Genomic DNA, 22581 nt, shown 5'->3' with positions numbered 1-22581 from the left:
TCAAGTAGAGATGGTGTTTGCAGACTTTTCTTTCTAAAGGAACAAAAAGCCTATTCAAACATTGTTTCTTGAAAACTGAGGACTCGAAAAAATACAAGTCCAATACTCTTACAGGACACGGTTTAGAGTTACCGGAACTACTCTTAGCAAAGAAAGATGGAACAATCAGAAGTGAAACTGAAAATTTTTCTGCTGAAAAAAACTGCATACAAGGTACAGAAAATAGAGAGTGATTCATTTCCCTCATTCTGAGCCCTGTAGTCAAAACCAAGAGAAAAAAATACATGTTTTAAATTACATTTGTATATGGAGTTCGAATTTTCAAAAGTAGAACACAGTAGAGCTTAGAACTACACCAAGCTGTCAAGGAAGTCCAAGGCGTCTTTGTCTAGGTTTTTCAATACAAATGTGATTGACCAACAAAGGCAAAAAATAATTTTCACTAAAATATGGACCTCCCGAAAATGATAGTTCTATATATAATGTAAAGCTGGTTATTTTCGTGGGGTGTTTATTTTGGCGGATAAATGATATACCAGTAGCTAGTCTGTAACATTTGAGAGTAGAAGCTAGGTCAATGACCCTTATCTTCAAAAAAAAAGCAGGGAATCTTGAAAACATCAATAGCCTTTTATCTTCACCGAAACCAGTAAAGCTGTTGTAAGAACTGAGTTATTGCTGATACCTTGAAAAAAACTTGTTCACTTGAGGGAATAGGGTTAAAATTTTCTCATCTGTTCGATAATGATCATCTAAAAATTAAATCTTGGCTTGGAACCAGCTGACTTTTTCCATGAAAGGAGGAATCCCAGTCGGATGAATAAATCTATATATCATGAATCGAGTGAGACCCCCGATAAGATGAAGGACATGTTCGTCAAAAGGGAATTTTCGAAATACCTGGAAATATCTGGTAAAAAACAGAGAGGATGTAGAGAGTCCAAAAAGTGTTGCCTCGAAAGCAAACACCTGGTCTTCCCATACAAACTTAATTAACTTTCAGAATTTGGGTGAAATATAGATGTGAAAATAAGCATTTGCCAGATCGAGCGAAATTGTCCAGTGACCACATACGCATTAGATTTATAACGTGTTGTTTTCATTATTGTGTATATGAATCGAACCCTTGATAGATTTGTTAGTCTCAATCTTAATATTTGCCACTATCAGATACCGCTTCAGGAGAAAAGTTAATTACAGGTCTCATGGAAAAAAGAAAAAAAGGAAATAGACAGCTAGAGTCAGAGGAAGATTCACTTCTTGTATAGCACATTTCTGTAGAAGTATGTGAACCCCTTCTTGAAGCAATGCACTTCTTACTATCTGGATCCCTCGCCACTGACAGATTCAGAGGAACTTAAGACATACCAGTACAGGGACTTTCTATTTAGTTAGTATAGACTGTCCCTGACCACTGCAGTAGTAGGCTTATCGTGAAACTGAAGTTCTAGGCCCCCTCCCCCAGTACTAAAAATATCGCAGAACTAAACGAAACCAGTTGTCTGACGTACCACAGGAATTTGAGGAAATGGAGTTGACTAAAATTTCTTCCCGGTAGAAAAATATTAAAACACTATTTACTTAACTTCTTCCCCTTAACCACATCGGCTATTTTACATTTGGAAGAGGATGGATTTCTAGTACCACCAGCTAGCCTATCTCTTGCGTTGATACGAAGTTGATTGTAACCCTGATGGCAGGTGGAGTACATACATGGGACTGAGAAGTACTAGTATTGACTTTCCTTACATCAGACACTTATAAATTAACCTTTACAGTTTGAGTTGGTGGTGTTTAACTAACTTTTTTTTTTTTTAAAGTTTTCTCAATGAAGATTAGATAATTTGTCCTTTGTTAATGGAGAAAACAAAAGAATCTTCGAAAGGCCCCGAACGCGATGTTTTATCCAATATCATCCGTCACTATGATTCGGTATAGTTGGCCATGGTACCTATAAGAATGTTATTCAATCTCAAGGCGTTGGTCCACCTGTAGAAAGAAACCTTCTTCTAATAAGTAAAAATTTTAGTTTATTTTATCACGAGACGGATACCCATTCACTAGAGACTCGTGAAGAATAATATCCATGGCTCTAATCTTTGATGAGAAAGTGTTGGACCCAATACCAATGTACTTGTTCCCCTGTTCCCTTGCTGAAATGAATTTCCAAAATGGAATTATTAACAAAACCAAGGGCTGTCTTAGTGTGTTTGGATTTGGAAAGAATGTATGCCCTTTGAATTTAACCTTTACCAAACATCAGCAAGACTTAATGTTAGAAGTTCACGAGGAGGAGAGGACATGAAAACCTCAGAGAGTTCACCATCTAATAGCGTAAACGTCTGAGTTTCCTCCCGAGTGCCCAACAAAGAGGAGTCGGTTTCTCCTTTAATAGAGGATCCACCATTCAAAGGGGGTATACCAACAATAGCACTAGAAGGAATGTGTCATTTGATTAACAAAAATTTCCTCCTGGCTTCCAGGAACCAGGGGGAAAATATCATGCTCGCCAACTTCCGTATTATCAGCAACTTTACTTATGACAATAGGGTGACTGTGTTTACAAGCACATATTGACCAATTCCAGATAATGTGCATAATCAATTACCAGAAAATTATGCATGGGATGAGTCAATGCCTTTTTGACGCCTCCGGGTGCGGGAATTTCTCGCTGCATTGAAGACCTGTTGGTGACCTTCTGCTGTTGTCTGTTCTATGGTCGGGTTGTTGTCTCTTTGACACATTCCCCATTTCCATTCTCAATTTTACTTTGTATTTTCTTTCATAGAAAAATCTGAAGGAGTGACTTGGTACCAAAATGGCATTGCCCCCTATGCCAGAATATTGAAGGCTTTATTACTCGATCTAGAAGACGCGTAGTTTGGTTAGGTGGTAACTCAAGGCAACTCATATGAAATAGTGGTTGACCCAAGGGAAAAATACATAGATTCAATTAATTTTCTCTACGAACAGATAAAAATATCTCCCTATACAGCTTAGCTGAATACAACTGTTTGCAACAATACAAAACTCAATTAGGGGACGATCATTTGATATTCTGTGGAGAGGGCAGGATTTTTTTTTCGGATTGACTATACATAGATGCATTTTTATCTGTTACTATGCATGTTTATTTTTTATTTATTTCTATTGCGGTGCTGCATGTTCGCTATGCACACTTGAACCGGAAAATGAAATAGGTAATTATACAAGGGCATGTATGTGTCACACACTTTTAGGTTTGAGGTTGTGGAGGTTAGGTTCTTTTGTTTTGTGTCTTTTTCCCCTCGGGCAAGTAGACTATCATTTATGATGGTAAAGTATTTTTGTCGAGCCTGTGACATTTTTATGCCGCGAAAGCGAGTCATCGCTGTATATATATATATATATATATACAGATCACGATCCTATATTCCGTCGTTGGTGGTGCCGTCGTCGTCGTCGGCCACGTCTTCATTTAGGTTTAGCCTGTTGTTAATAGTTCTTTCAGACATCAATAATTTGATCAAACAGTCATGGAATCTTATGAAATTTGGACAGAAGCTTCATTACGACCGAAAGACAGTATCCAAAGCATAATTTGGAAAATATTATTGCTTCCAGTTTTCCGTATTTTACGGTTAAGTGCACTTAGTTTTTTGTTTGGTATTAACATTAAGATACACTCTAGTGTTTAAGTATATCAATCATCAATTACTTTGTCAAAGCTTCACGCAATTTTACGTAAATTGGACAGTTGCTTTTGATTCCAGAGCAAAATTATGAAAACCTTTTTTTTCATTTTTCCGTACTTTACTTATAAAAGGACATATGTTTTTGCAGTTAACATGTTGATACAGTCATATACATGCATACAATGTATCACTTGTCTTTGATACGGCCTGGTGTTATTATAACAACTTTGTTAGACATTAGACGTCACATATTCAGACATTGTATATATATATATATATATGTCTCTGTTCAAACCTTCACAAAATTTTATAATAAAATTGAGAATGGAAATGGGGAATATGTCAAAGAGACAACAACCCGACCAAAGAGCAGACAACAATAAGACTTTGGAAGAAGCTTTTTATGATCAAGTGATAATGATTGAATAAAAATTATACATTTTTTTTTCTTTTTTAAGTATTTCACTGAAAGATACCATGGACTTAGCTTTTTGCAGTGATTTAGTTTTTTTGGACATGCCTTTTATAAACCTTCATACCTTCCTGGATTATTATGAATCTTGGTCAGAAGCTAATCTTCAAGATCAAGAAATAGAATCAAACGAAAAAGATTGATTTCCCCCCTTTATTTCTATAGTCTTAATGATAAACGGACTTACTTTTCACAGTCAACTTTACACTTTTTCGTGACCGAAGCAATCGCGCGCAGGCGGTCGACACGCAGGGTTCCGCGGAACCCGTCACAAGTTTTTTGTGCCAAAATTACATTTTTATTCAGAGGTCATTAAATACTTCAAGTTTATGTCAGAGACTAAACTATGGGCTCGATGGCCAAGTGGTCTAATTAGTCGAATTACTGTATCTAGCCTGTCATCACTGAGGTTGTGAGTTCGAATCTCGCACGTGGCAGGTGCGCTCGATTCTAAACTTAATTGACTAGGATTGTCAGTTTTCCTATCTAAGGTTGGTGCCGATATGGTTTCACCGGGTTCCCGTCTCCGCCGAAAAAAAAAGTGCTGTTAAACTTCAATCGATCAATTAAACATCGATTATCCGCCTCGGTGGTCTCGTGCTAGCGTGTTTGCATCAGAGTGCGGGAGGTCGTGGGGTCAAAACTGGGACTATTGTTAGTATAATAGTTCCAGGTCAAACCAAAGACTTTAAAACAAGTAACAACTTGCTGATTCTCCACTAAGCACGCGGCAATAAGGAGCATGATCAAAGACTGGTCTGCTCGGTGTCAGAATAAAATGTTCAGGTAAGGCAGAGACATGCATATGTCTCTATGTAAGGTGACATGTCTTCCTCACAGGGACTCGGTTAGCAGATTAAAAAAATAATCAATGTTTTTTTAATTATTTTATAGTATTTCCTGTCTATTTGTATTACTTTATTAACGTATTTGACGATGGCATCAATATTTCTTTGTTTTCTAGCAATGTGCAGTTTACTATCTATATCGATCCGTATACTGAAAAATCCTTGGATAGTAAACTGCACATTGCTAGAAAACAAAGAAATATTGATGTCATCGTCAAATACGTGAAAAAAGTAATACAAATAGACAGGAAATACAAAAAAAAAAAATTAAAAAACATTGATTATTTTTTTTAATCTGCTAACTGAGTCCTCCCTGTGGTCTTCCTGCCGACTGTTACTTTGTGAACTAGCAAGTCAAAAATTCGGCTCAGCGTGTCGGTCTAGTACAAAGCATGGTTAATATTCATTTTACATTAACATGTTCTCCTCCTAAATATGCACTTAATTTGCCGCTGGACGTCAAGCCTATCCATCATCATCCTAAATATCAAGGACAACAAATTATGCAATTTTATATTTCGCGCCAAATATTATTAGAGTTAACTCCCATGAACAATGGCAATGGCAGCAAGTGTAACTGACGATCTAGAAAGTGAACTCTTAAGATCGTATTTGACATTGGAAGCTATTGACACTAATATTTTCAGGTAGAAAATAGTTTCTTAATGTTGTAAATATAAGATATTTTTTATAGAAGTGAAGAGCCATGTTATTTAAAAATTAAATCATGAAACAACAGAGTGACACAAGTCCCCCCCTTTTTGTGTTACAAATCGAACATAGAATGATAGATATACATTGATATGTCCCAGGTTGCAGATATATTATTTTAGTAGCGGTTTTACATGTCGGAAAATATCTATTTATATATTTGTAAAAGCACAGAGTTATGACATTTCTCACATGTATAGTTGCAATATAAATATAGAAAAAAATTCTCTGTATGAGACTGAGTCAAGTGTAACAGGAAGAATTTTTTGTGTATTTTCGGTGTCATTTTCTACATATATCGTATCCAACTCTTTACCCCTGTCTACATTAAGTGCTGATCCTAAGGTTCAACTTGACACATCTCATCTCTTGGTACTTCTTGGTTTCCTCATATTATATTGTGAGCTGTTGCTGAAAAAAGTTTCTCGATGGTAGCTTAGATATACTTATTTCTTGAGTTTCTGTAGATCTTTTCATATAAAAAGGGTAAAAATATTTGTATTTCAGTATAACTTAAGATGAATTTTAAGGATCATATGGACCCTTTGGCTAAAATGGCTGCATTTTCACCTCAAAATTTAAGCTAAATACAGACAAACCTGTGCATCTGAAAATGTTTTAAGGCATAGCATGCTGTAGGTAAATAAAGTTCAAATGCATTTAATGTTTTAGAAAATTAAAAACTTAACTAGAATTTGCTGTGCTGCTTTTTTTCATCATTGCAGAAGATGATAAAATTAACAAACAGTTGAGTTTCACTTAATATATGGTCCACTCAGTGACACAGTCTAAATTTCCGATTATTGTCAGGTATTTATTGTCCCTCTATTGTCCATGTTCGTCAATACAATTCATCAAATCATTACCTGTGGAGAAGTTTTTTAGGCAGTTAAGCTGCCTTACATGCCTTATGCTAGCACCCTAGATTTGTGTTCTTCCCAACGAATGCTGAAAAAAGTGCCATTGTTATTAACTAGCAAGCTAATATGTTATTTATAACTAATTGCCATTTTTTTATTGGACACTTTTTCATACTTTTAATTCTGGAATTCAAAAATATGACCAGAATATTCTTAAATGATCGTCGAACAACGTAAAATATTTGAAGTTGCACATAGGAAATAGTGCTCAATAGAAATCCGTATGTACTTTATTATCCCCTGTGCTTTTGGCAAATATTTCATTGCCAAAAATCTCTAATTACATGTCGTTTACATTTCTTAAATGGCAAAAGGCTCAGCAATATTGTTTGGCGGCTGAGAACTATATCACGTGTACATAGTAGTCTAAGTTGGCGGTAATTTTACTAACAAGTTACACGAAACGTAAGTTAGACATTGATTATGATGATATAAAGCCCGATTAAAAGTAAGTATTGTTAATCATGATATTCTTTTTGTTTAAGAAGATTGTGATTATTTAATTGATTTCAATTTAATGTATGCACATGTAAATTCCTTTCTTTAATTATATTATTCTGTGTTTCACTGACCTTGCCAAATAAAGTTGTTGTTATTTTATGAATGAAATAGAACTGGAAATCGACGTTGATTGGTCGATATATTTTAATATTTTATTGAATGTAGGACAACTCGACCCAGAGACAAGTCGGACCGAGTCCACTCGGACCTTCTAAGAAGACAACTCGCACCGTCAATGAGACAACTCAGACAGAGTATAAAGGTTTCATAAAATGTTAAACTAACATGTCTAGGGGAGCCATCAATCTTTCGTTTGTTGAGGTCTATTTAGGGGTATTTCGAGGGGCCTAAAGAAGGGAGGGCTTACTATAGAACCCTATTAATTTTTTTTTATTTTATTTTTTTTTTCAAATGACTATAACTTGAAAACAGTAAGTGATAGACACACGCGGTCTTCAGTAATGATAACAAGACAATAAAACAAATCAAATAAAATATAGGGTGAGTACCGGGGGGTCACCCACCCCCTTCAATTTGAGAATGTGTTTTTATCTTGTAAACGGTCGCGGTCCCCACCCCTAAATCAAATATATTCTTGTATGAGACAATAAAACAAATCAAATGAAATATAGGGGGAGTCCATGGGGGTCACCCCACCCCTCCTGTTTAAGAACTTGTAAACGGTCAAGATCCCACCCCTTCACCATATAAATTCTTGTATGGGACAATAAAACAAATCAAATGAAATATAGAGGGAGTCCACGGGGGCCACCCCCACCCCCTTCTGTTTGAGAACTTGTAAACGATCGAGACCCCACCCCAAAACCATATATATTCATGTATGGGATAATATAAAAAATCAAATGAAATATAGGGGAGGCCCTGGGGGTCACCCCCACCCCCTCATGTTTAAGAACTTGTAAACGGTCAAGATCCCCACCCCTTCACTATATATATATTCTTGTATGGGACAATAAAATAGCGGGAGTCCATAGGGGTCACCACCACCCCCCCCTTCTTTTTGAAAACTTGTAAACGGTAAAGATCCCCACCCCGAAACGATCTATATTCTTGTATGGGACTATAAACAAATCAAATGAAATAAAGGATGAGTCCCCTGGGGATCCCCCCTTTTTGAGAACTTGTAAACGGTTGAGATTCCCACCCCTTAACCATATATATTTCTGTTCATGATTTCAAGAAGATTTGAATGCCATACAGGGTCAATCTCCTAGGCGTCACTTATGCATATCACTTTACTAGGCCAAACCAATTTGTACTGGACATTGCCCAATGTCATGCGACCATGGGAATGACGAATTATGGGAGCTTGTTTGGGAGACTTCGTAACAGTATCCTTTTACAATTATTTCTTGTTTATTATAAAATTTAATTGATGCAAAAAATAAGTCTAGGTTGAATTTATCCTAATTATTTTTTGAATTATTTCTGGGCCTATACAAATTTTCATTTATGGCTCATTTTAAAGAAAACATATAAATCTTTCAAGCAGTGTAAAGCCCAAGAATGTTTGACCTACTGTTTTATAGTCACCTGTCATTTTATTCCAAACTTGGTATAGAGTGACATCATGGACTTGGGGTGGGGTGGGGGTCATTTACTATGGGCAGGTCAATCAGACCTCACCTTAGATCAATCCCTGTAGTAGTAAACCTTTGTCCGATTTGTGTTTCATAACTTTTGAACTGTAGAACCCAAACTCCGTGTTCTTTCCAGGGAAGCAAGTCCACTCATACTATTACAAACTCGTACTACGTCAACTTGTACCCAAACTTCAACTTGTACCTACGTTAACTTACCAACTAGAACAACTGTAAAATCGTATCATTGTGAACTTGTACCACTGCAGACTCACCATGAAAAATATACATTGATATATGCACTGCTTTTGAAAACCTTGATAAAATATTAATTAATTTGCCTTAATAATCAATATATTGAATAAACATACATCAGTGACACCTGCTGATCCAACTAAAAATGCTAATGTGGCATATGAAAAGCCTAATTAGTACATATTGGAATAAAACTACACCACTGTGGAACACTGTAATATTAATGACATTGTTCCTGGATAAGTTAAATTCATTCAATTGTGTATTGAGAAGTTGACAGAAGTTATCGTCTAAATGTCACCGTACGGCCTGCAACAATGAGCAAAACCCATACCACATAGTAAACTATAAAAGTCCCCAAGATGATAAATGTAAATAATTCCAACAAGAAAACCAGCAGCCTGATTTATGTCGAATCAATAATGAAAAACAAATATGATATACAGCAACAAATGACAACCACTGAACTACTAGGGACAGGCACACACATAATATGGCAGGGTTAAACATGTCAACTGGTGCCAAACCATCCCTTAACCTGGGACAGTGTACATACATCTTCTCAGAATTGAATCTTCAAAAGGATACATATTTTAAAGTAATTTAAAGATAAATGATAAACGTTTGAAAACAAAAGTATATTATTATAGAAAAGTGTGTAGGACAGTGCAGCAAATATACCAAACAAATCTGATACTAGAGATAAACAATTCAAGCAACACTGCCACAGTTTTCATCATTACGTTTGATTGGGTTTTTGGTTAACTGCCTATAGCGCTTACAGTGCTTTGATTTTTTGTAATGTGTTTATTGGCAAAAACTACATATATAAATCATCATAGTAAGTAAGTCCATAGTACATCAGCAAAATCGAGACAAGTACATATAGTTGATATTTTGAATCGTTTAACAAACAAATAATAATAATGGTAAAAAAAGAAAAACTAACCTGGGCAACATGGATTGGATTATCAGGATAGATATTTTTATTACGTAAAAGTTTACTTGTATAGTCATTCTATTAGTTGGAGCCAGGGGTTCCAGCAGGAGTACGCTCTTTGCAATGGTTTATTTTTATAAAATATTATTTTTTCAATAAACAAATTTTCTTTAAGATAATTTTTTAAGGCTACAATATTTACTTGTCCACATTACATTTTTGTTTTGTATATATAATATATAGTTAATAATATTATGAGGTTTCTTATGTATTTTTTTTCTGTTTTTTTTAATATCCCAAATAAGACTTTATCTAAATTAAGTGGTAGTTCAATTTGGACTTTTGAATATATCCATTTATTAAGTTCTTCCCAAACATCAAATACTTTTGGACATGTCCAGAATATGTGTTCTATAGTTTCTATAGAGTTTGTACAGAAAGTGCATGTATTGTTTTGTGAGACTTTAATTTTGTAGAGTAATTTATTTGTTCCCAAAATTCTATGATTAATCCTGTATTGGAGCCTCTGTAATTTTGAATTTTTAGTAATGTAAAAAGGCAGTCTATATACTTTATTCCAAATAATATTATGTCTATTTAGGATTAAGGACCACTTTTCCTGTGATGTGATGTTTGTTATTTTTTCGTTTAAAACATTGTACATGTCTTTTGATCCTTTTGTAGATTTCAAAAATATAGCAATAGTAGTTGGTATAATTGGCTCATAAAGCTTTAAAAGCTGATTACATTTATTATTAAGACTTTTCATATAGGAATTAACTGCTGAGATTACTCCTTGAAATATAAGAAAGTTGGTATCAATATTATATGTTTTTTAAAATTCCTGCCAGTTCATTAAATGCCCATCATTATCAATTAAATCATTTATTAGCCAGACTCCCTTTTCAGTCCATTTTTTATACAGAGGGATTTCATTACCAGTTTGTTTATTATTCCAAAGATTAGATGCGCTAAAATCATATTCGTTCTTAACAGCCACTTTAGTTTGGAGTTCAGTCCAAGCATTTAAAAACCTCCTGCCAAAATGGATTTCTGACTTGTGTACTTGGACCTACATACGGCAATTCATTTAATTTAATTTTTTAAGAACAAGTTAGTAACTTACAATAATTATTAGTCCGTTTAATTATTCTTCTTATCCAAGTTAGTTTTAATCCTTTTATATATTGTTTTAGATTTAACATGTTAAGTCCACCCAATTCATATATTTGAGCAATTGTTTCTCTTTTAATTTTGTCTTGTTTACCATCCCAAATAAAATATAATAAATTTTTAATAAACTGATTAAGTAATCTAGCTGCGGAACCGTAGCTCTTAGGTCCTTATGTTATTTTTTGACTATTTGCGGACCATAGATTGGTCCGCAAATAGTCAAAAAATAACATAAGGACATAAGAGCTATGGTTCCGCAGCTATAAGTTATCCATTGTTAAGATTTGGTAAAGATAAAAAATAAGTGATTCAGTTTTGAAATTATAAGACTTTTAATTATAGTAATTTTTCCAATTGGGGATAAATATTTGTTTGACCAACTTTTCATTGTTCTTTCTATATCTTTAAGTTTGGGTTCGTAATTTAGTGTTTCCATTTCTTGTATGTCAACCGAAATTTTTATTACTCAGGAGCGTAAATCTGTTGGAACCCCACTCCAATCCCCACTTTACACACATAGTATCTTGGCTATATTTCTTTTTCCCAATCCAAACTACCTTTGTTTTTTCTAAATTCATCTTGAGACCAGACCATTCAGCATATAATTCTAAAACACAAAGAGATGCATCTAAGGATTCTGGTGAATCATCTAAAATAAGTGTGGTGTCATCAGCATATTGCGATATCAAAAATTCTGAGTCTTCAATAGTAATACCTTTAATATTTTCGTTTTTTCTAAGTAGTATTCCTAAAATTTCAGCACATAACAAAAAGATGTAAGGGGATAAAGGATCCCCTTGCCTGCAACCTCTCTCAATTGTAAAAAAGTCTTAAAGAAAATTATTCTGTGTTACTGCTGATTTGGTATTTGTAAAAAAAGTTTTAACCCAGTGTTTTATGGAATTTCCAAAGTTGAAAAAATCAAGAACTCAAAAGCTTTTTCAAAATCAATCAAACGATTTTATCGCAAAATGAGCAAAGATAAACCCCACTGACATGAACATTTTCTATTTTATAGTATATGTTATTTATTTATAATTCCTGCATATTTATCTTCCAGGTCTTGTTGAATACTTGATTTCATGGATGACTTGTACCCATGAAATTCACAATTAAGTTAGAAACCCCATGACTAATTATAAATCTACAGTAGATTTGTACTCTTATTGTCATAGAATCTATTTCTATCCCTGCAATTTATGGTTATCATTAACAGAGCCCCATCAGTGAATCTTTGGCACCCCGTTGCTGGAAGATTTGTTTATGGAGGTCAAGTAATTGGTCAGGCACTGATAGCAGCTTGTCGTACTGTCAAGGAAGAACAGCATGTTCACAGCTTACATTGTTATTTTTTAATTGGAGGTAAGTGTACTTCTCAGACAAAGGCATTTGTCCATTTTACCGTTACGTACTATTGTCAATAAAATTCAGATTCTTAATCATTTTGATCTTTGAGTAATTGTGGACATATCGTTATTCATTAAATACCAATTTCAAGTACCGGTAGATTTTGTGGGAAAAGGTAAATGTTGAACAAATTACAAATTTTCTATTTACATATATATGCAGACTTTGGCGAAACCATAAAATCAAATATCCACAAAAAACAATTGCTCTTCAATCCACGAAAATAAATGAATTGACAGTATCTAATAGTGTTTTGTTGTTGTTGTCATTTTGAAGAATATGGTGATGATGGCATATCTTTAAAAGTTTCTGTTAAATGTATTCACTTCTCAAGGAGATTTACAACATTGTACAGACACCTGTCTATTGTTTTTTGGCCTTCAGATATCTTTCGTTTTTGTGTTGTTAGGTAGCTGTCTCATTGGTGTATTTCACTCTACATCTTCTTTTATTCATATACATTTTATCCATATTACAATTCAACTTCAAAATCGGTAAGAAATAATTATGTTTTATACAGTCAAACCTGCTATAAAAGTCTCTTTTTTAAGCGAAAACCTGTCTTGGCAGGTCACCTTCTTCTATTCTCATTTAAATAATACCTATGCATTTGAACCTCAAATCAAAGGTCACAGCTGCTTTAAGGTCAGTTGCCTCTGGTCCTGAGAGTGACCTTTCTATACAGGTAAGATTGTAATTGATAGGATGCTTCAATAAGAAACTTATCATTGCCAGATTAGTATACAGACATGTAGGAATCACTTTTTGTCATGTTTTTGAGTATTATATAAATCTGGCACCTTTTACATATTGTTCAAAACAATATTTTTTCTACCAGGAAATGCCAAGAAAAATATTCTATACCATGTAGATAGAACTAGAGATGGATCTACATATAGTTCTAGGGCAATCAAAGCTACACAAGATAGTGTACCAATATTTACCATGCAGGCTTCATTTAAGTTGGAGGAGTCTGATCCATTAAAACACCAGTATGTTATGCCTGTAGTCCCAGGTCCTGAAGAATTAATAGAAAGCTATGATTTCCTGCAATCCCAGTTAGAGTAAGTAACATTAAAACATGTAAGCTTTGTATGCTCTAGGTATTTGTTAAAGATCTGATTCAGAGTCCCCTTTCATTTAATTTTGTGCAGAGCAACAATGTTTAGATTACATATTAGTGGACTTTTCTATCTGAGAAAAAAAGTTGTCCAAGGTATAGGATTTTAAACTTAGATTTTTTTTACACTATTCTTCAATAATGGTTTTTGTATTCTCACTGCACTTATTTTAGCTTGTCCAGCCCTGACAAAATTTCATGTCAATAAAAGGAGATATGGGGTAAACGTCAATGAGGCAGCAACCCAACTAGGGCAACTACAAAAGAAACTTTAAGACATCTAGATGTCAACATACTATATCTTTAACAATATAGTCCAAAAGGATTATGATTACACAGATTTCGTTGTATTTGTTTTTTGTTTCAAACTCATGTATGATTAATTGTGAAAGGTTTTGGTCAAATATAAACTTATAAGATATTATATATAGAAATGAGGAGACAACAAAAGAACATAGAGACTTTATAAAGAGAATATTAGAAAAACAAATGCACATAGAGAGACGAGCAGTGGATCCTCATCTTTACCATGGTTTGACCCAGGGAGAACCCAGACGGTACATCTGGGTGAAAGCTAGTGGTCATATTGGTAAGTAGACAACTTGACCCTCATCCATTCTGTATTGTGAACCAGGGGAAATTAAGTTGAACATGTAATTGTATTATCATTACCATATTCAATGATATGTGCATATAAAAGGCCAAATTAGTGTGTACTCGTGAAACTTGGAGAACCAATATAGTACATGTATCTTGTTAGCCATATCAATAGATGGACTTTTACACCCTGGTGGTCAACTACAATAAGACGCTGGGTAACCAAGGTGATACCTGTGGGGCAACATTGGTAAGTTACCCAGGAGACAATGCATTATGTCTACTGTGATATGACAAATAAAGAATAATAGGTATAATCTCTTGGGCCATATTGGTAAGTTCAAATATTTCATTATGAAGCAGGGAAATCCAAATAATACATCATTTTTGTTGGTAAATTGCCCAATTCTTCTATGATAGAAAGGACCAAAAGGATATTTATGTCTTGGGTATTGAGCCATTTTGTTAGTTGGAGTAACACTGGACCGTTTAGACCAGACCAGTCCAGTAAGTCTAGCGTACTTACTATATACTAATAAAGGTATCCGCTCACTAGGAGACCAAAATTTACAGTTTACACATACCTGTTCAAGTTTGTATGAAAAAAAAATTCAGAGAGTTTACGTACATTTGACTAACAAAATTTTCTTTAAAATGAACCCCATTTCTAAGCTAAAACTTAAAAAATTAGTTACAACAAACATAACTTTATTTTGACCCAAAAGCTAGTGGGAAATTTGTTGTGAGACCAATATTTACCATGAGCATAGTTTCAACAGAATTTTATCTTATAAAAGTTTTCATGAGTAATTTTTTTTAAATGAATAAATTTTCTTATATGAGCTAAGAAAAAGTAAAATAACAAAATTACTGAACTAGGAAAATTCAAAACGGAAAGTCCCCTATCAAACAGCAAAACCAAAAGTTCAAACACATCTAACGAATGGAAAACAACTGTCACACTCCCGACGTGGCACAGGCATTTCCCCATGCAGTAAATGGTGGATTAAACCTGGCCTTATAGCTAACTAAACCTCTCACCTGCATGACAGTCACATAGAATTTATATCATCTAGATATAATGTGGACGTGGGGAGGGAGTATCATTTTACAAGCTTTGCATGCTGTACCTCTAGTTTATATAAGCTTTCACTTAAACATTTTCAGACTTTTCATGATCAAATTTGGACCTGAAAAACTTTTATGAAAAAAAAACAAACAAAAATCCTGCTGCACAAGTTTTCTTGAGATGTTATGCACATCTCAAATAATTTCAGTTTATACCTGGATTTTCTTGAGATATTGTTACTTACCCGTAGTTTTGTTTTCAAACTTTAAAGACATACATCATCAATCTGAAGCAGGATTTTCTTGAGATTTTTGACTATTTTCAGGACCAGACATCAAGTTACAGCAGTGTATAGCAGGATTTATGTGTGACATGTTATTGTTGGGTGCAGCATTACAACCTGCTGTTCCAGGGACCAAAGTAGGTTTCATGGCATCATTAGATCATAGTATGTGGTTCCATAATCCTTTCAGGGCAGATGAATGGATGTTGTATGAGATAGAATGTCCACAATGTGGTAAGTGGCCAAAACTCACACTTTTGTAATTCAGACATGTAGGATCTCATCCTCTTCGGCAGATATTTTATTTTGCTTTTACATTTATAAAGTAAGTGAAATTAATTTTTTTACTCACATTTAGCAAAAGTATGATTGTCTTGCCTGTGACAGAGGAAGAGGAAGCGACAGTAATTGTTAAAGTTTATGATGAGGTCAGTTTAAAAGGAACCTCTAATTGTATCTTAATGATATTTGGTATGTAGTTGGCACATCTAAATTCCATGGAGATTATTTGACCCTACCATCTCAGTCATTTTCCATTGACTTTGAAACATTTGCAAAGTTTACATGTTGAGTTTGAAGCATTTGCAAAGATTACGTGTTGAAGTCTGCTATTAAGTAATGGGAACTGCTAGTAGAAGGACAATGATATTTGGTAGCAGTTATATACGCATTTGCACAGCTCATTTCTGTGGAGATTATTTGGCCTGGAACTTTCAATCATTGTCCATATACTTCTTAAGTGACCACAAGGTAAAAAAACAAAAAAATTGGCAAGTGACTGTTATCGTTTATAATACACTTAATTTATTATACATATATTTTATTATTTAGTTTAATATATTTACTTTGTTTTTTTGTGTTTATGAATTATTTACTTACAGGGTCAGGAAAGGCTTTATGTACAGGAAGAATGTGGAGACAGGATGGTGTATTGGCTGTGTCTATGGCCCAGGAGGGTGTTGTCAGATCTGCTCTGTGATAAAGTCTTCACTTATATCCAAGATTTTACCTTACTTAAATTCTACAAGTTAAGATATATGAGACAATATCAGATAGGAAACTTAATTATGTCAGATTATTCAATAATTCCTGTATACTGGGTAGAAAGGTACAAAACATTAAATGTTCACTTCATAAAAATTCATTTAAAAAAGAGGCTATCATTATAACTACAACTCTTTTTATTACTTCAATGCTTGTAATATATTATGGATTTTATAAATCTGATATCCAGAGTGTAATTGAAGCTGAGAGGTTTATACATTAGGAATTCAATGTTGTATTTGAAAAAATAGGTTAATGATAGAGGAGGGATGACAGCCCAGGTGCCGTGTGCAAAAACTTTCAGGCCCCAAGGTTAGATTTCAGCTTCCGTTTGTCAATTTTAAATATTGTAAAAGATCAATTTGTTCATGTTTACAAATATATTTTTAATGCAATCATGGAAAATATTGCAAGATTTATTGATGATCGAAAATCACGTTTACATAAAAATTTTGATGTATTTTTTACTTCTTTTGGGTAAATTGTAGTAAGATGCTAAAAAACAACAATTTTTTAATAAATTGTCGAAATATAGTTGTCAAATCCGTAAGTAAATATGTAAACTTTAACCACAAAAACCATTTATTGTGTATTTTAAATATATTCAAGATAAAATGAAAATGTTCACTAAAAAAAAAAATGTAAAATAGCTACTTATTTTTTAATTGTGTACTTTTTGTGTATTGGTTGGCTTTGTTCTCTATTGTGTTTTCTCATTTTTTTTCCTAATAATTAAAGAAAGAGTCCAATATTTATAATTTTGTATTAAATTAAAGTTTTGACTCGTATAAAAGCTCAAATTCAGTTAAATGACATTAATAAACGAGTATTCAATCAGTTAATTTGGATTATTATGTATACATGTATGTAAATTGTTTAATCATTACTACTGTATATTACTGCTTATGTTTATAATCTAATTCGACAAATTTCGACTGTCCAGGTGATGTTCGCAGCACAAACTGCTTGTAATAAATGACACATTTTCACCATGAATGATTGATAATAGAAGTCCAATATGTGTGCCGTGTGCAGAATGTCATCCCTACTCTGGATTAATGAGATAGATGAAATAATAGAAAATCTGTAATTAATTAACATGTTAAAGAATAATATGCATCTGCAGATATTGATTGTACGTCTGTGATGACTTATTTTTTACTCGTAAAATGTATTTATAAGATATTTTTTTATATCAATGAAGTTATTGTGATTTTTTTTCTCTAACTCTGAGCCAATTTATACTTTTTTACTTATTTTTTTATAAGCAACATGTTTGGACCACAGTTTCAATGGTCAAAACTCTATTTTGATGTCAAATTTTCTTAATTTCCAGAAAAAGGTGACCATGCCTGATGACGTCTCATAAAAAACAACATATCACTAAAAAAGATAGATAAAATAAAATGTGCCTACTTGTCTTCTAAAAATCATTAAAGAAAAAGAATCCACCACTGTATATTGTGTGATACTATATTTCTTCACTATGAATTTAAATTTTAAATATTTCACTTTCGAGAAAAGAAGTATTGAATCATATTTAGATATAAATCATGTATTTTTTTAATAATCTAAAATATATTGATAAGATCTCTTAATAGTAGTGAGCATATTTTGAACAATAAGATGAAAAATGTATTTAATACAGAATTCCTCAGACTATTTGTCATGCAAAGGGAATTTTAATGTTGTACATTTTACTTTTTTATTAATTTGTCAGTAATTACTAGTTTTTAGCAAAATTAATAAAATTATTGAACTTTCAAAGGATAAATATGTATTTTAAATTAATGTACTACAAGTAGATTATTGTAAGATATAATTTTTAATTTATTTTGTTATTCAAATAATAATTCCTTTCCGTGGTATATTGAAACATTACCCAAAAGATTGTTCTTGTTTTTAAGATATTTTATGAAGTTTATTTTTTTCTTTCCTGTACAAAGTGTTTTGATTAGGAAAACTTCTTTTTACAACATTTTATGACTGCTTATAACAAAGAAATGAGACTTTATAAATGAAATGTGTTTATTTAAATTATTGTAATTATAAAGTGATTAATTGTATGACTTCAAATACTGAAGAAAACAGTTAATGTGTTGTTATTTATGAATATTTGATATGTTATATGTTAATGATTTTTTATTAAATTAAAAAAATAATTATACTGTGTATGACATTTCTTATATCATATTTATGGTCTTATTTCCAAGGCTAGTATAATCCTCATTTTGTACGGAGCTTGCAAAAATCATGAAGTAAAATTTTGAAACCTGAAGAAATCCAGTAATACTATTGCGCATCTTTGATGGCATGCTTGTTTGTGTAACTGAAATTTATAATTCACCAATGTTTGGGAAGAAATCAGAAAAAACAAATCTTACTGTGTTCAACGGATTTTTCCAATGACCTATCATAGGAACATTGAGAACCTAAAGTTTGGATTGAATGTATCCTCAATGATGAAGAGAAAGAGATTGATTTTCTTGTCTGATCAACTTTCTTAACTTGTTTTAGCAGCTGCTTGTAACCAATCTTTTATTAGTTCATGTATTTTTCTTTGCATCTTATATGCATGGTTATAATTCATTTTTATGCCCTCACTGTAGGCATCAGGGGCATTAAATGTTATCCTTGACTCTCCGTCTTTCTGTCCTTCCATACGTCCCATTTTTGTTTCCACACTTTGACTTAAGTTTGCCTTGTGCAAATTTTATGAAACTAATATACAACGCTAAGAACCAAAACTTGCAGACACGAGCTCGAATTTGGGTAGAATGTCACTTATTGTTTTAGAGTTAAGACCCTTTATAACTTGGAAAATTGCAAATTTTTGTTTCCACACTCTAACTTAAGTTTGGCTCATCCAAATTTTATGAAACTCATACACAATGCTAAATACCACAGCATACAGACAGAGTTCGAATTTGGGCAGTGAGTCATTTACCATTCTTGAGTTATGCCCCTTTTTAATTTGGAAAATTGCAAAACTTGAGCTGGGGCATTAATGTCCTTAGACACATTCTTTTATTTTTTTTACTATTTTGAGTGTAGTGAGGTTCTGTTAATGTCATCTTAAGCTTTGTAATTCCTCTACTCTGCTGGCCTCTTTTGCTTTGACGTTAATGGCATATATTAAACATCCTACAAGGCAAAATATAACTTATCATGACAGCATTTTCTTTTGGTAAATGGTGACAGAAAAATTTTGCTGCATATCTGAATTCAAATAAGGACTTCATGGCAAACAAAGTATTCTCATTGAATGAACTTAAGAAAATGGAGTACCTGTAGCATTCATCTCAAAGCCAGTTATTGATTGACATTGAAAATCACTATAGTTAGCATACATTTTGTACTAAAGTGTAATGAAATTCATGTCAAAGACTAACAGCTTCAATATGTCAGACAAGAAAGAAAATCAGCAACAATTGAACAGTTTTAGGGGAGTTGAAAAATAGATAATATGGAAAATCAAATGGATTTTTCAGCAGAATTTAATGAAATTTATATGCATGTTTAATGGTCACAACTGCATTATAACAGCAGCATTTTTTCAAGCTTGTCTTTTTTACTAGTGATGGAAACCTTTTGATATAAATTTCATAAAACTCTAATAAGAACTAAATAGCCCTTATTTTCCATCTCATGAGAATCTCAGTGCCAGTGTGGAATGATTATTTGTAAGGGAGTTATGCCCTTGGAAATGCAAGAGACATGAAAATTCCAGTATAACAGTTATAGACATTGGCTACTCTATAGCAAAATTGATAAAGATTGGGTGGTAAACAGCTATAAAAGTAACTTGTATAGTTCCTAACTTATTAATATCAAAATCTGATTTGAACTCATTGCAATGATTTTATGTAATCTAAGACAGTTGCCTAAATGGAGTATAATTTATATAGAACACCATGGGAAATACAAATAGGCTTTTTAAGAGAAAAAGTTTACATATTAACATATTATTATCAATAATTATTTATATGTTCTCATCCTAAATATGTATGAAATATTAAGCAAACAATCAATCATAAAAGAAATCACAATTACTATTTTCAACAAGAGGGCACATGCTGAAATGTCTCACCTGTTTTACTTATGATTGAATTCATGTTGGAAGTCTGTAATATGAAGGTTTTACTACAAGTATCACATAAACTTAAAATTATCAATGATCCATGAAAATGAAGACATGGTCAGATGAACCATGCCAGGCAGACATGTAGACCTAACAATCACTCCATACACCAAATATAAAGGTCCTATCGCTTATAGAACCTGAGAAAGAGATGAAACCACAAAATCTTAACATTGACCAATGAACCAAGAAAATGAGGTCAAGGTAATATGAACCCTTCCTGACAGACATGTACTCCTTAAAATCATTCCATATATCAAATATAGTTGTCCTATTGTTTATAGTAACTGATAAACTGACAGAAACCTGCCAGACAGACATTTACACTTTACAAATATTACATACACCAAATATGCTTGACCTATTGCTTATGGTATCTGAGAAATAGACCAAACCATGAAAACTAAACATTGTTCAATGAATCATAAAAGTTAGGTCAATGTCAGATGAAACCTGCCAGTCGGACATGTACACCTTACAATCATTCCATACACCAAATATAGTGGCCCTATTGCTTATAGTATCTGAGAAATAGACCAAACTACAAAAACTGAACATTGTCAAATAAACCATGAAATTGAGGTCAAGGTCAGATGAAATCTGCCAGACAGACATGTACACCTTACAATCATTCCATACACCAAATATTGTTGACATACTGCTTATAATATCTGAGATACAGACTTGACGACGTAACTATAATCTTGATCACTGATCCATGAATTAAGGTCGAGGTCAGGTGAACCCTACCTGGCAGAAATGTAGACCTTGCAAGGAACCCATATACCAAATACATTAATCAATGTTAGGTGCAGGAATTAAAGCCTCATAACCAATAGTAACTAGAGGCTCTAAAGAGCCTGTGTCGCTCACCTAGGTCTATGTGCATATTCAACAAAGGACACTCTCCAACATTGTAGACGAGAATAGAATTCATGACAAAAATCTCTTTTTTGCTGATCATTTTGTCTGTTTAGTTTCTCTATATCTTCTTTATATTTTGCTCAAAAACACAAAAGAGGGTAAAAAATCCTTATCTAAGGTCAATCACTCCTATGAAAAGTGACAGTCTACTAAAGATATCGACAAAATTTGACTTGTTTGTAGATCTTGCCTTGTTCATCATTTTTGTTATTTAAAGTTTCTATTTATCTGTTATAATTTTTATCATATCCTGTGGATTCATTATTATTCGTTGAATAGCAATTTTCATGGATATCGTGTTTACCATGAACCCATGAATTCCAATGTCCAACGTATTAAAAATTTTGTATAGGAATTCAGCAGATTTTGGCAAAACCATGAAATCAAATATCCACGAAAATGCAAGTTTCCTCAATCCATGAAAATTGGAACCTACAAAAATAAATAAATCGACAGTTAGGCAAAACGCCAAAAAATTGGTAAAAAAATCATCATTTAAGGGCAATAACTCTAATAAGGAGTCGTCTAGCATTTTCCTCCATTTGTCTTAGAAGAAGATTTTGTCTTGCTGGTCATTTTTGCTTATCTATGTTTCTATCTATCTATATTAATTTTTAAGATAGAAGGCAAAATCGCAAAAAATTGGTAAAAATCGTCATCAAAGGGTAATAACTCTAATAGGAGTCATCTGATGATTTCGATCATGCATATTTTTTGTAGATCTTGTCTTGCTAATCATTTTTGCAATATAAAGTTTCTCTTTATCTATTATAGTTTTCAAGATAATAGGGAAAAATGAAAAACAAGAATGTGTCCATAGTACACAGATGCCCTACTCGCACTATCATTCTCTATGTTCAGTGGACCATGAAATGGGTGTCAAAACTCTAATTTGGCATTA

General features: G+C 33.0%; 1 protein-coding gene across 1 annotated transcript; it reads left to right on the top strand.

Annotated features, from left to right (window-relative positions):
- The first annotated feature begins 5547 nt into the window (after positions 1 to 5547).
- LOC127703289 (acyl-coenzyme A thioesterase 8-like) lies at positions 5548 to 17026 on the top strand. The gene is made up of 6 exons (XM_052207810.1): positions 5548 to 5641; positions 12312 to 12457; positions 13341 to 13566; positions 14054 to 14211; positions 15614 to 15805; positions 16453 to 17026. The coding sequence occupies exons 1-6, from the start codon at positions 5550 to 5552 to the stop codon at positions 16548 to 16550; spliced, it is 912 nt and encodes a 303-aa protein (XP_052063770.1). The 5' UTR covers positions 5548 to 5549; the 3' UTR covers positions 16551 to 17026.
- The last annotated feature ends 5555 nt before the right edge of the window (positions 17027 to 22581 follow it).

The sequence above is a fragment of the Mytilus californianus genome, unplaced genomic scaffold, assembly GCF_021869535.1.
Source record: "Mytilus californianus isolate M0D057914Y unplaced genomic scaffold, xbMytCali1.0.p SCAF_5, whole genome shotgun sequence".
Lineage (NCBI taxonomy): Eukaryota > Metazoa > Mollusca > Bivalvia > Mytilida > Mytilidae > Mytilus > Mytilus californianus.
This window is presented reverse-complemented; position numbering and strand designations above follow the sequence as displayed.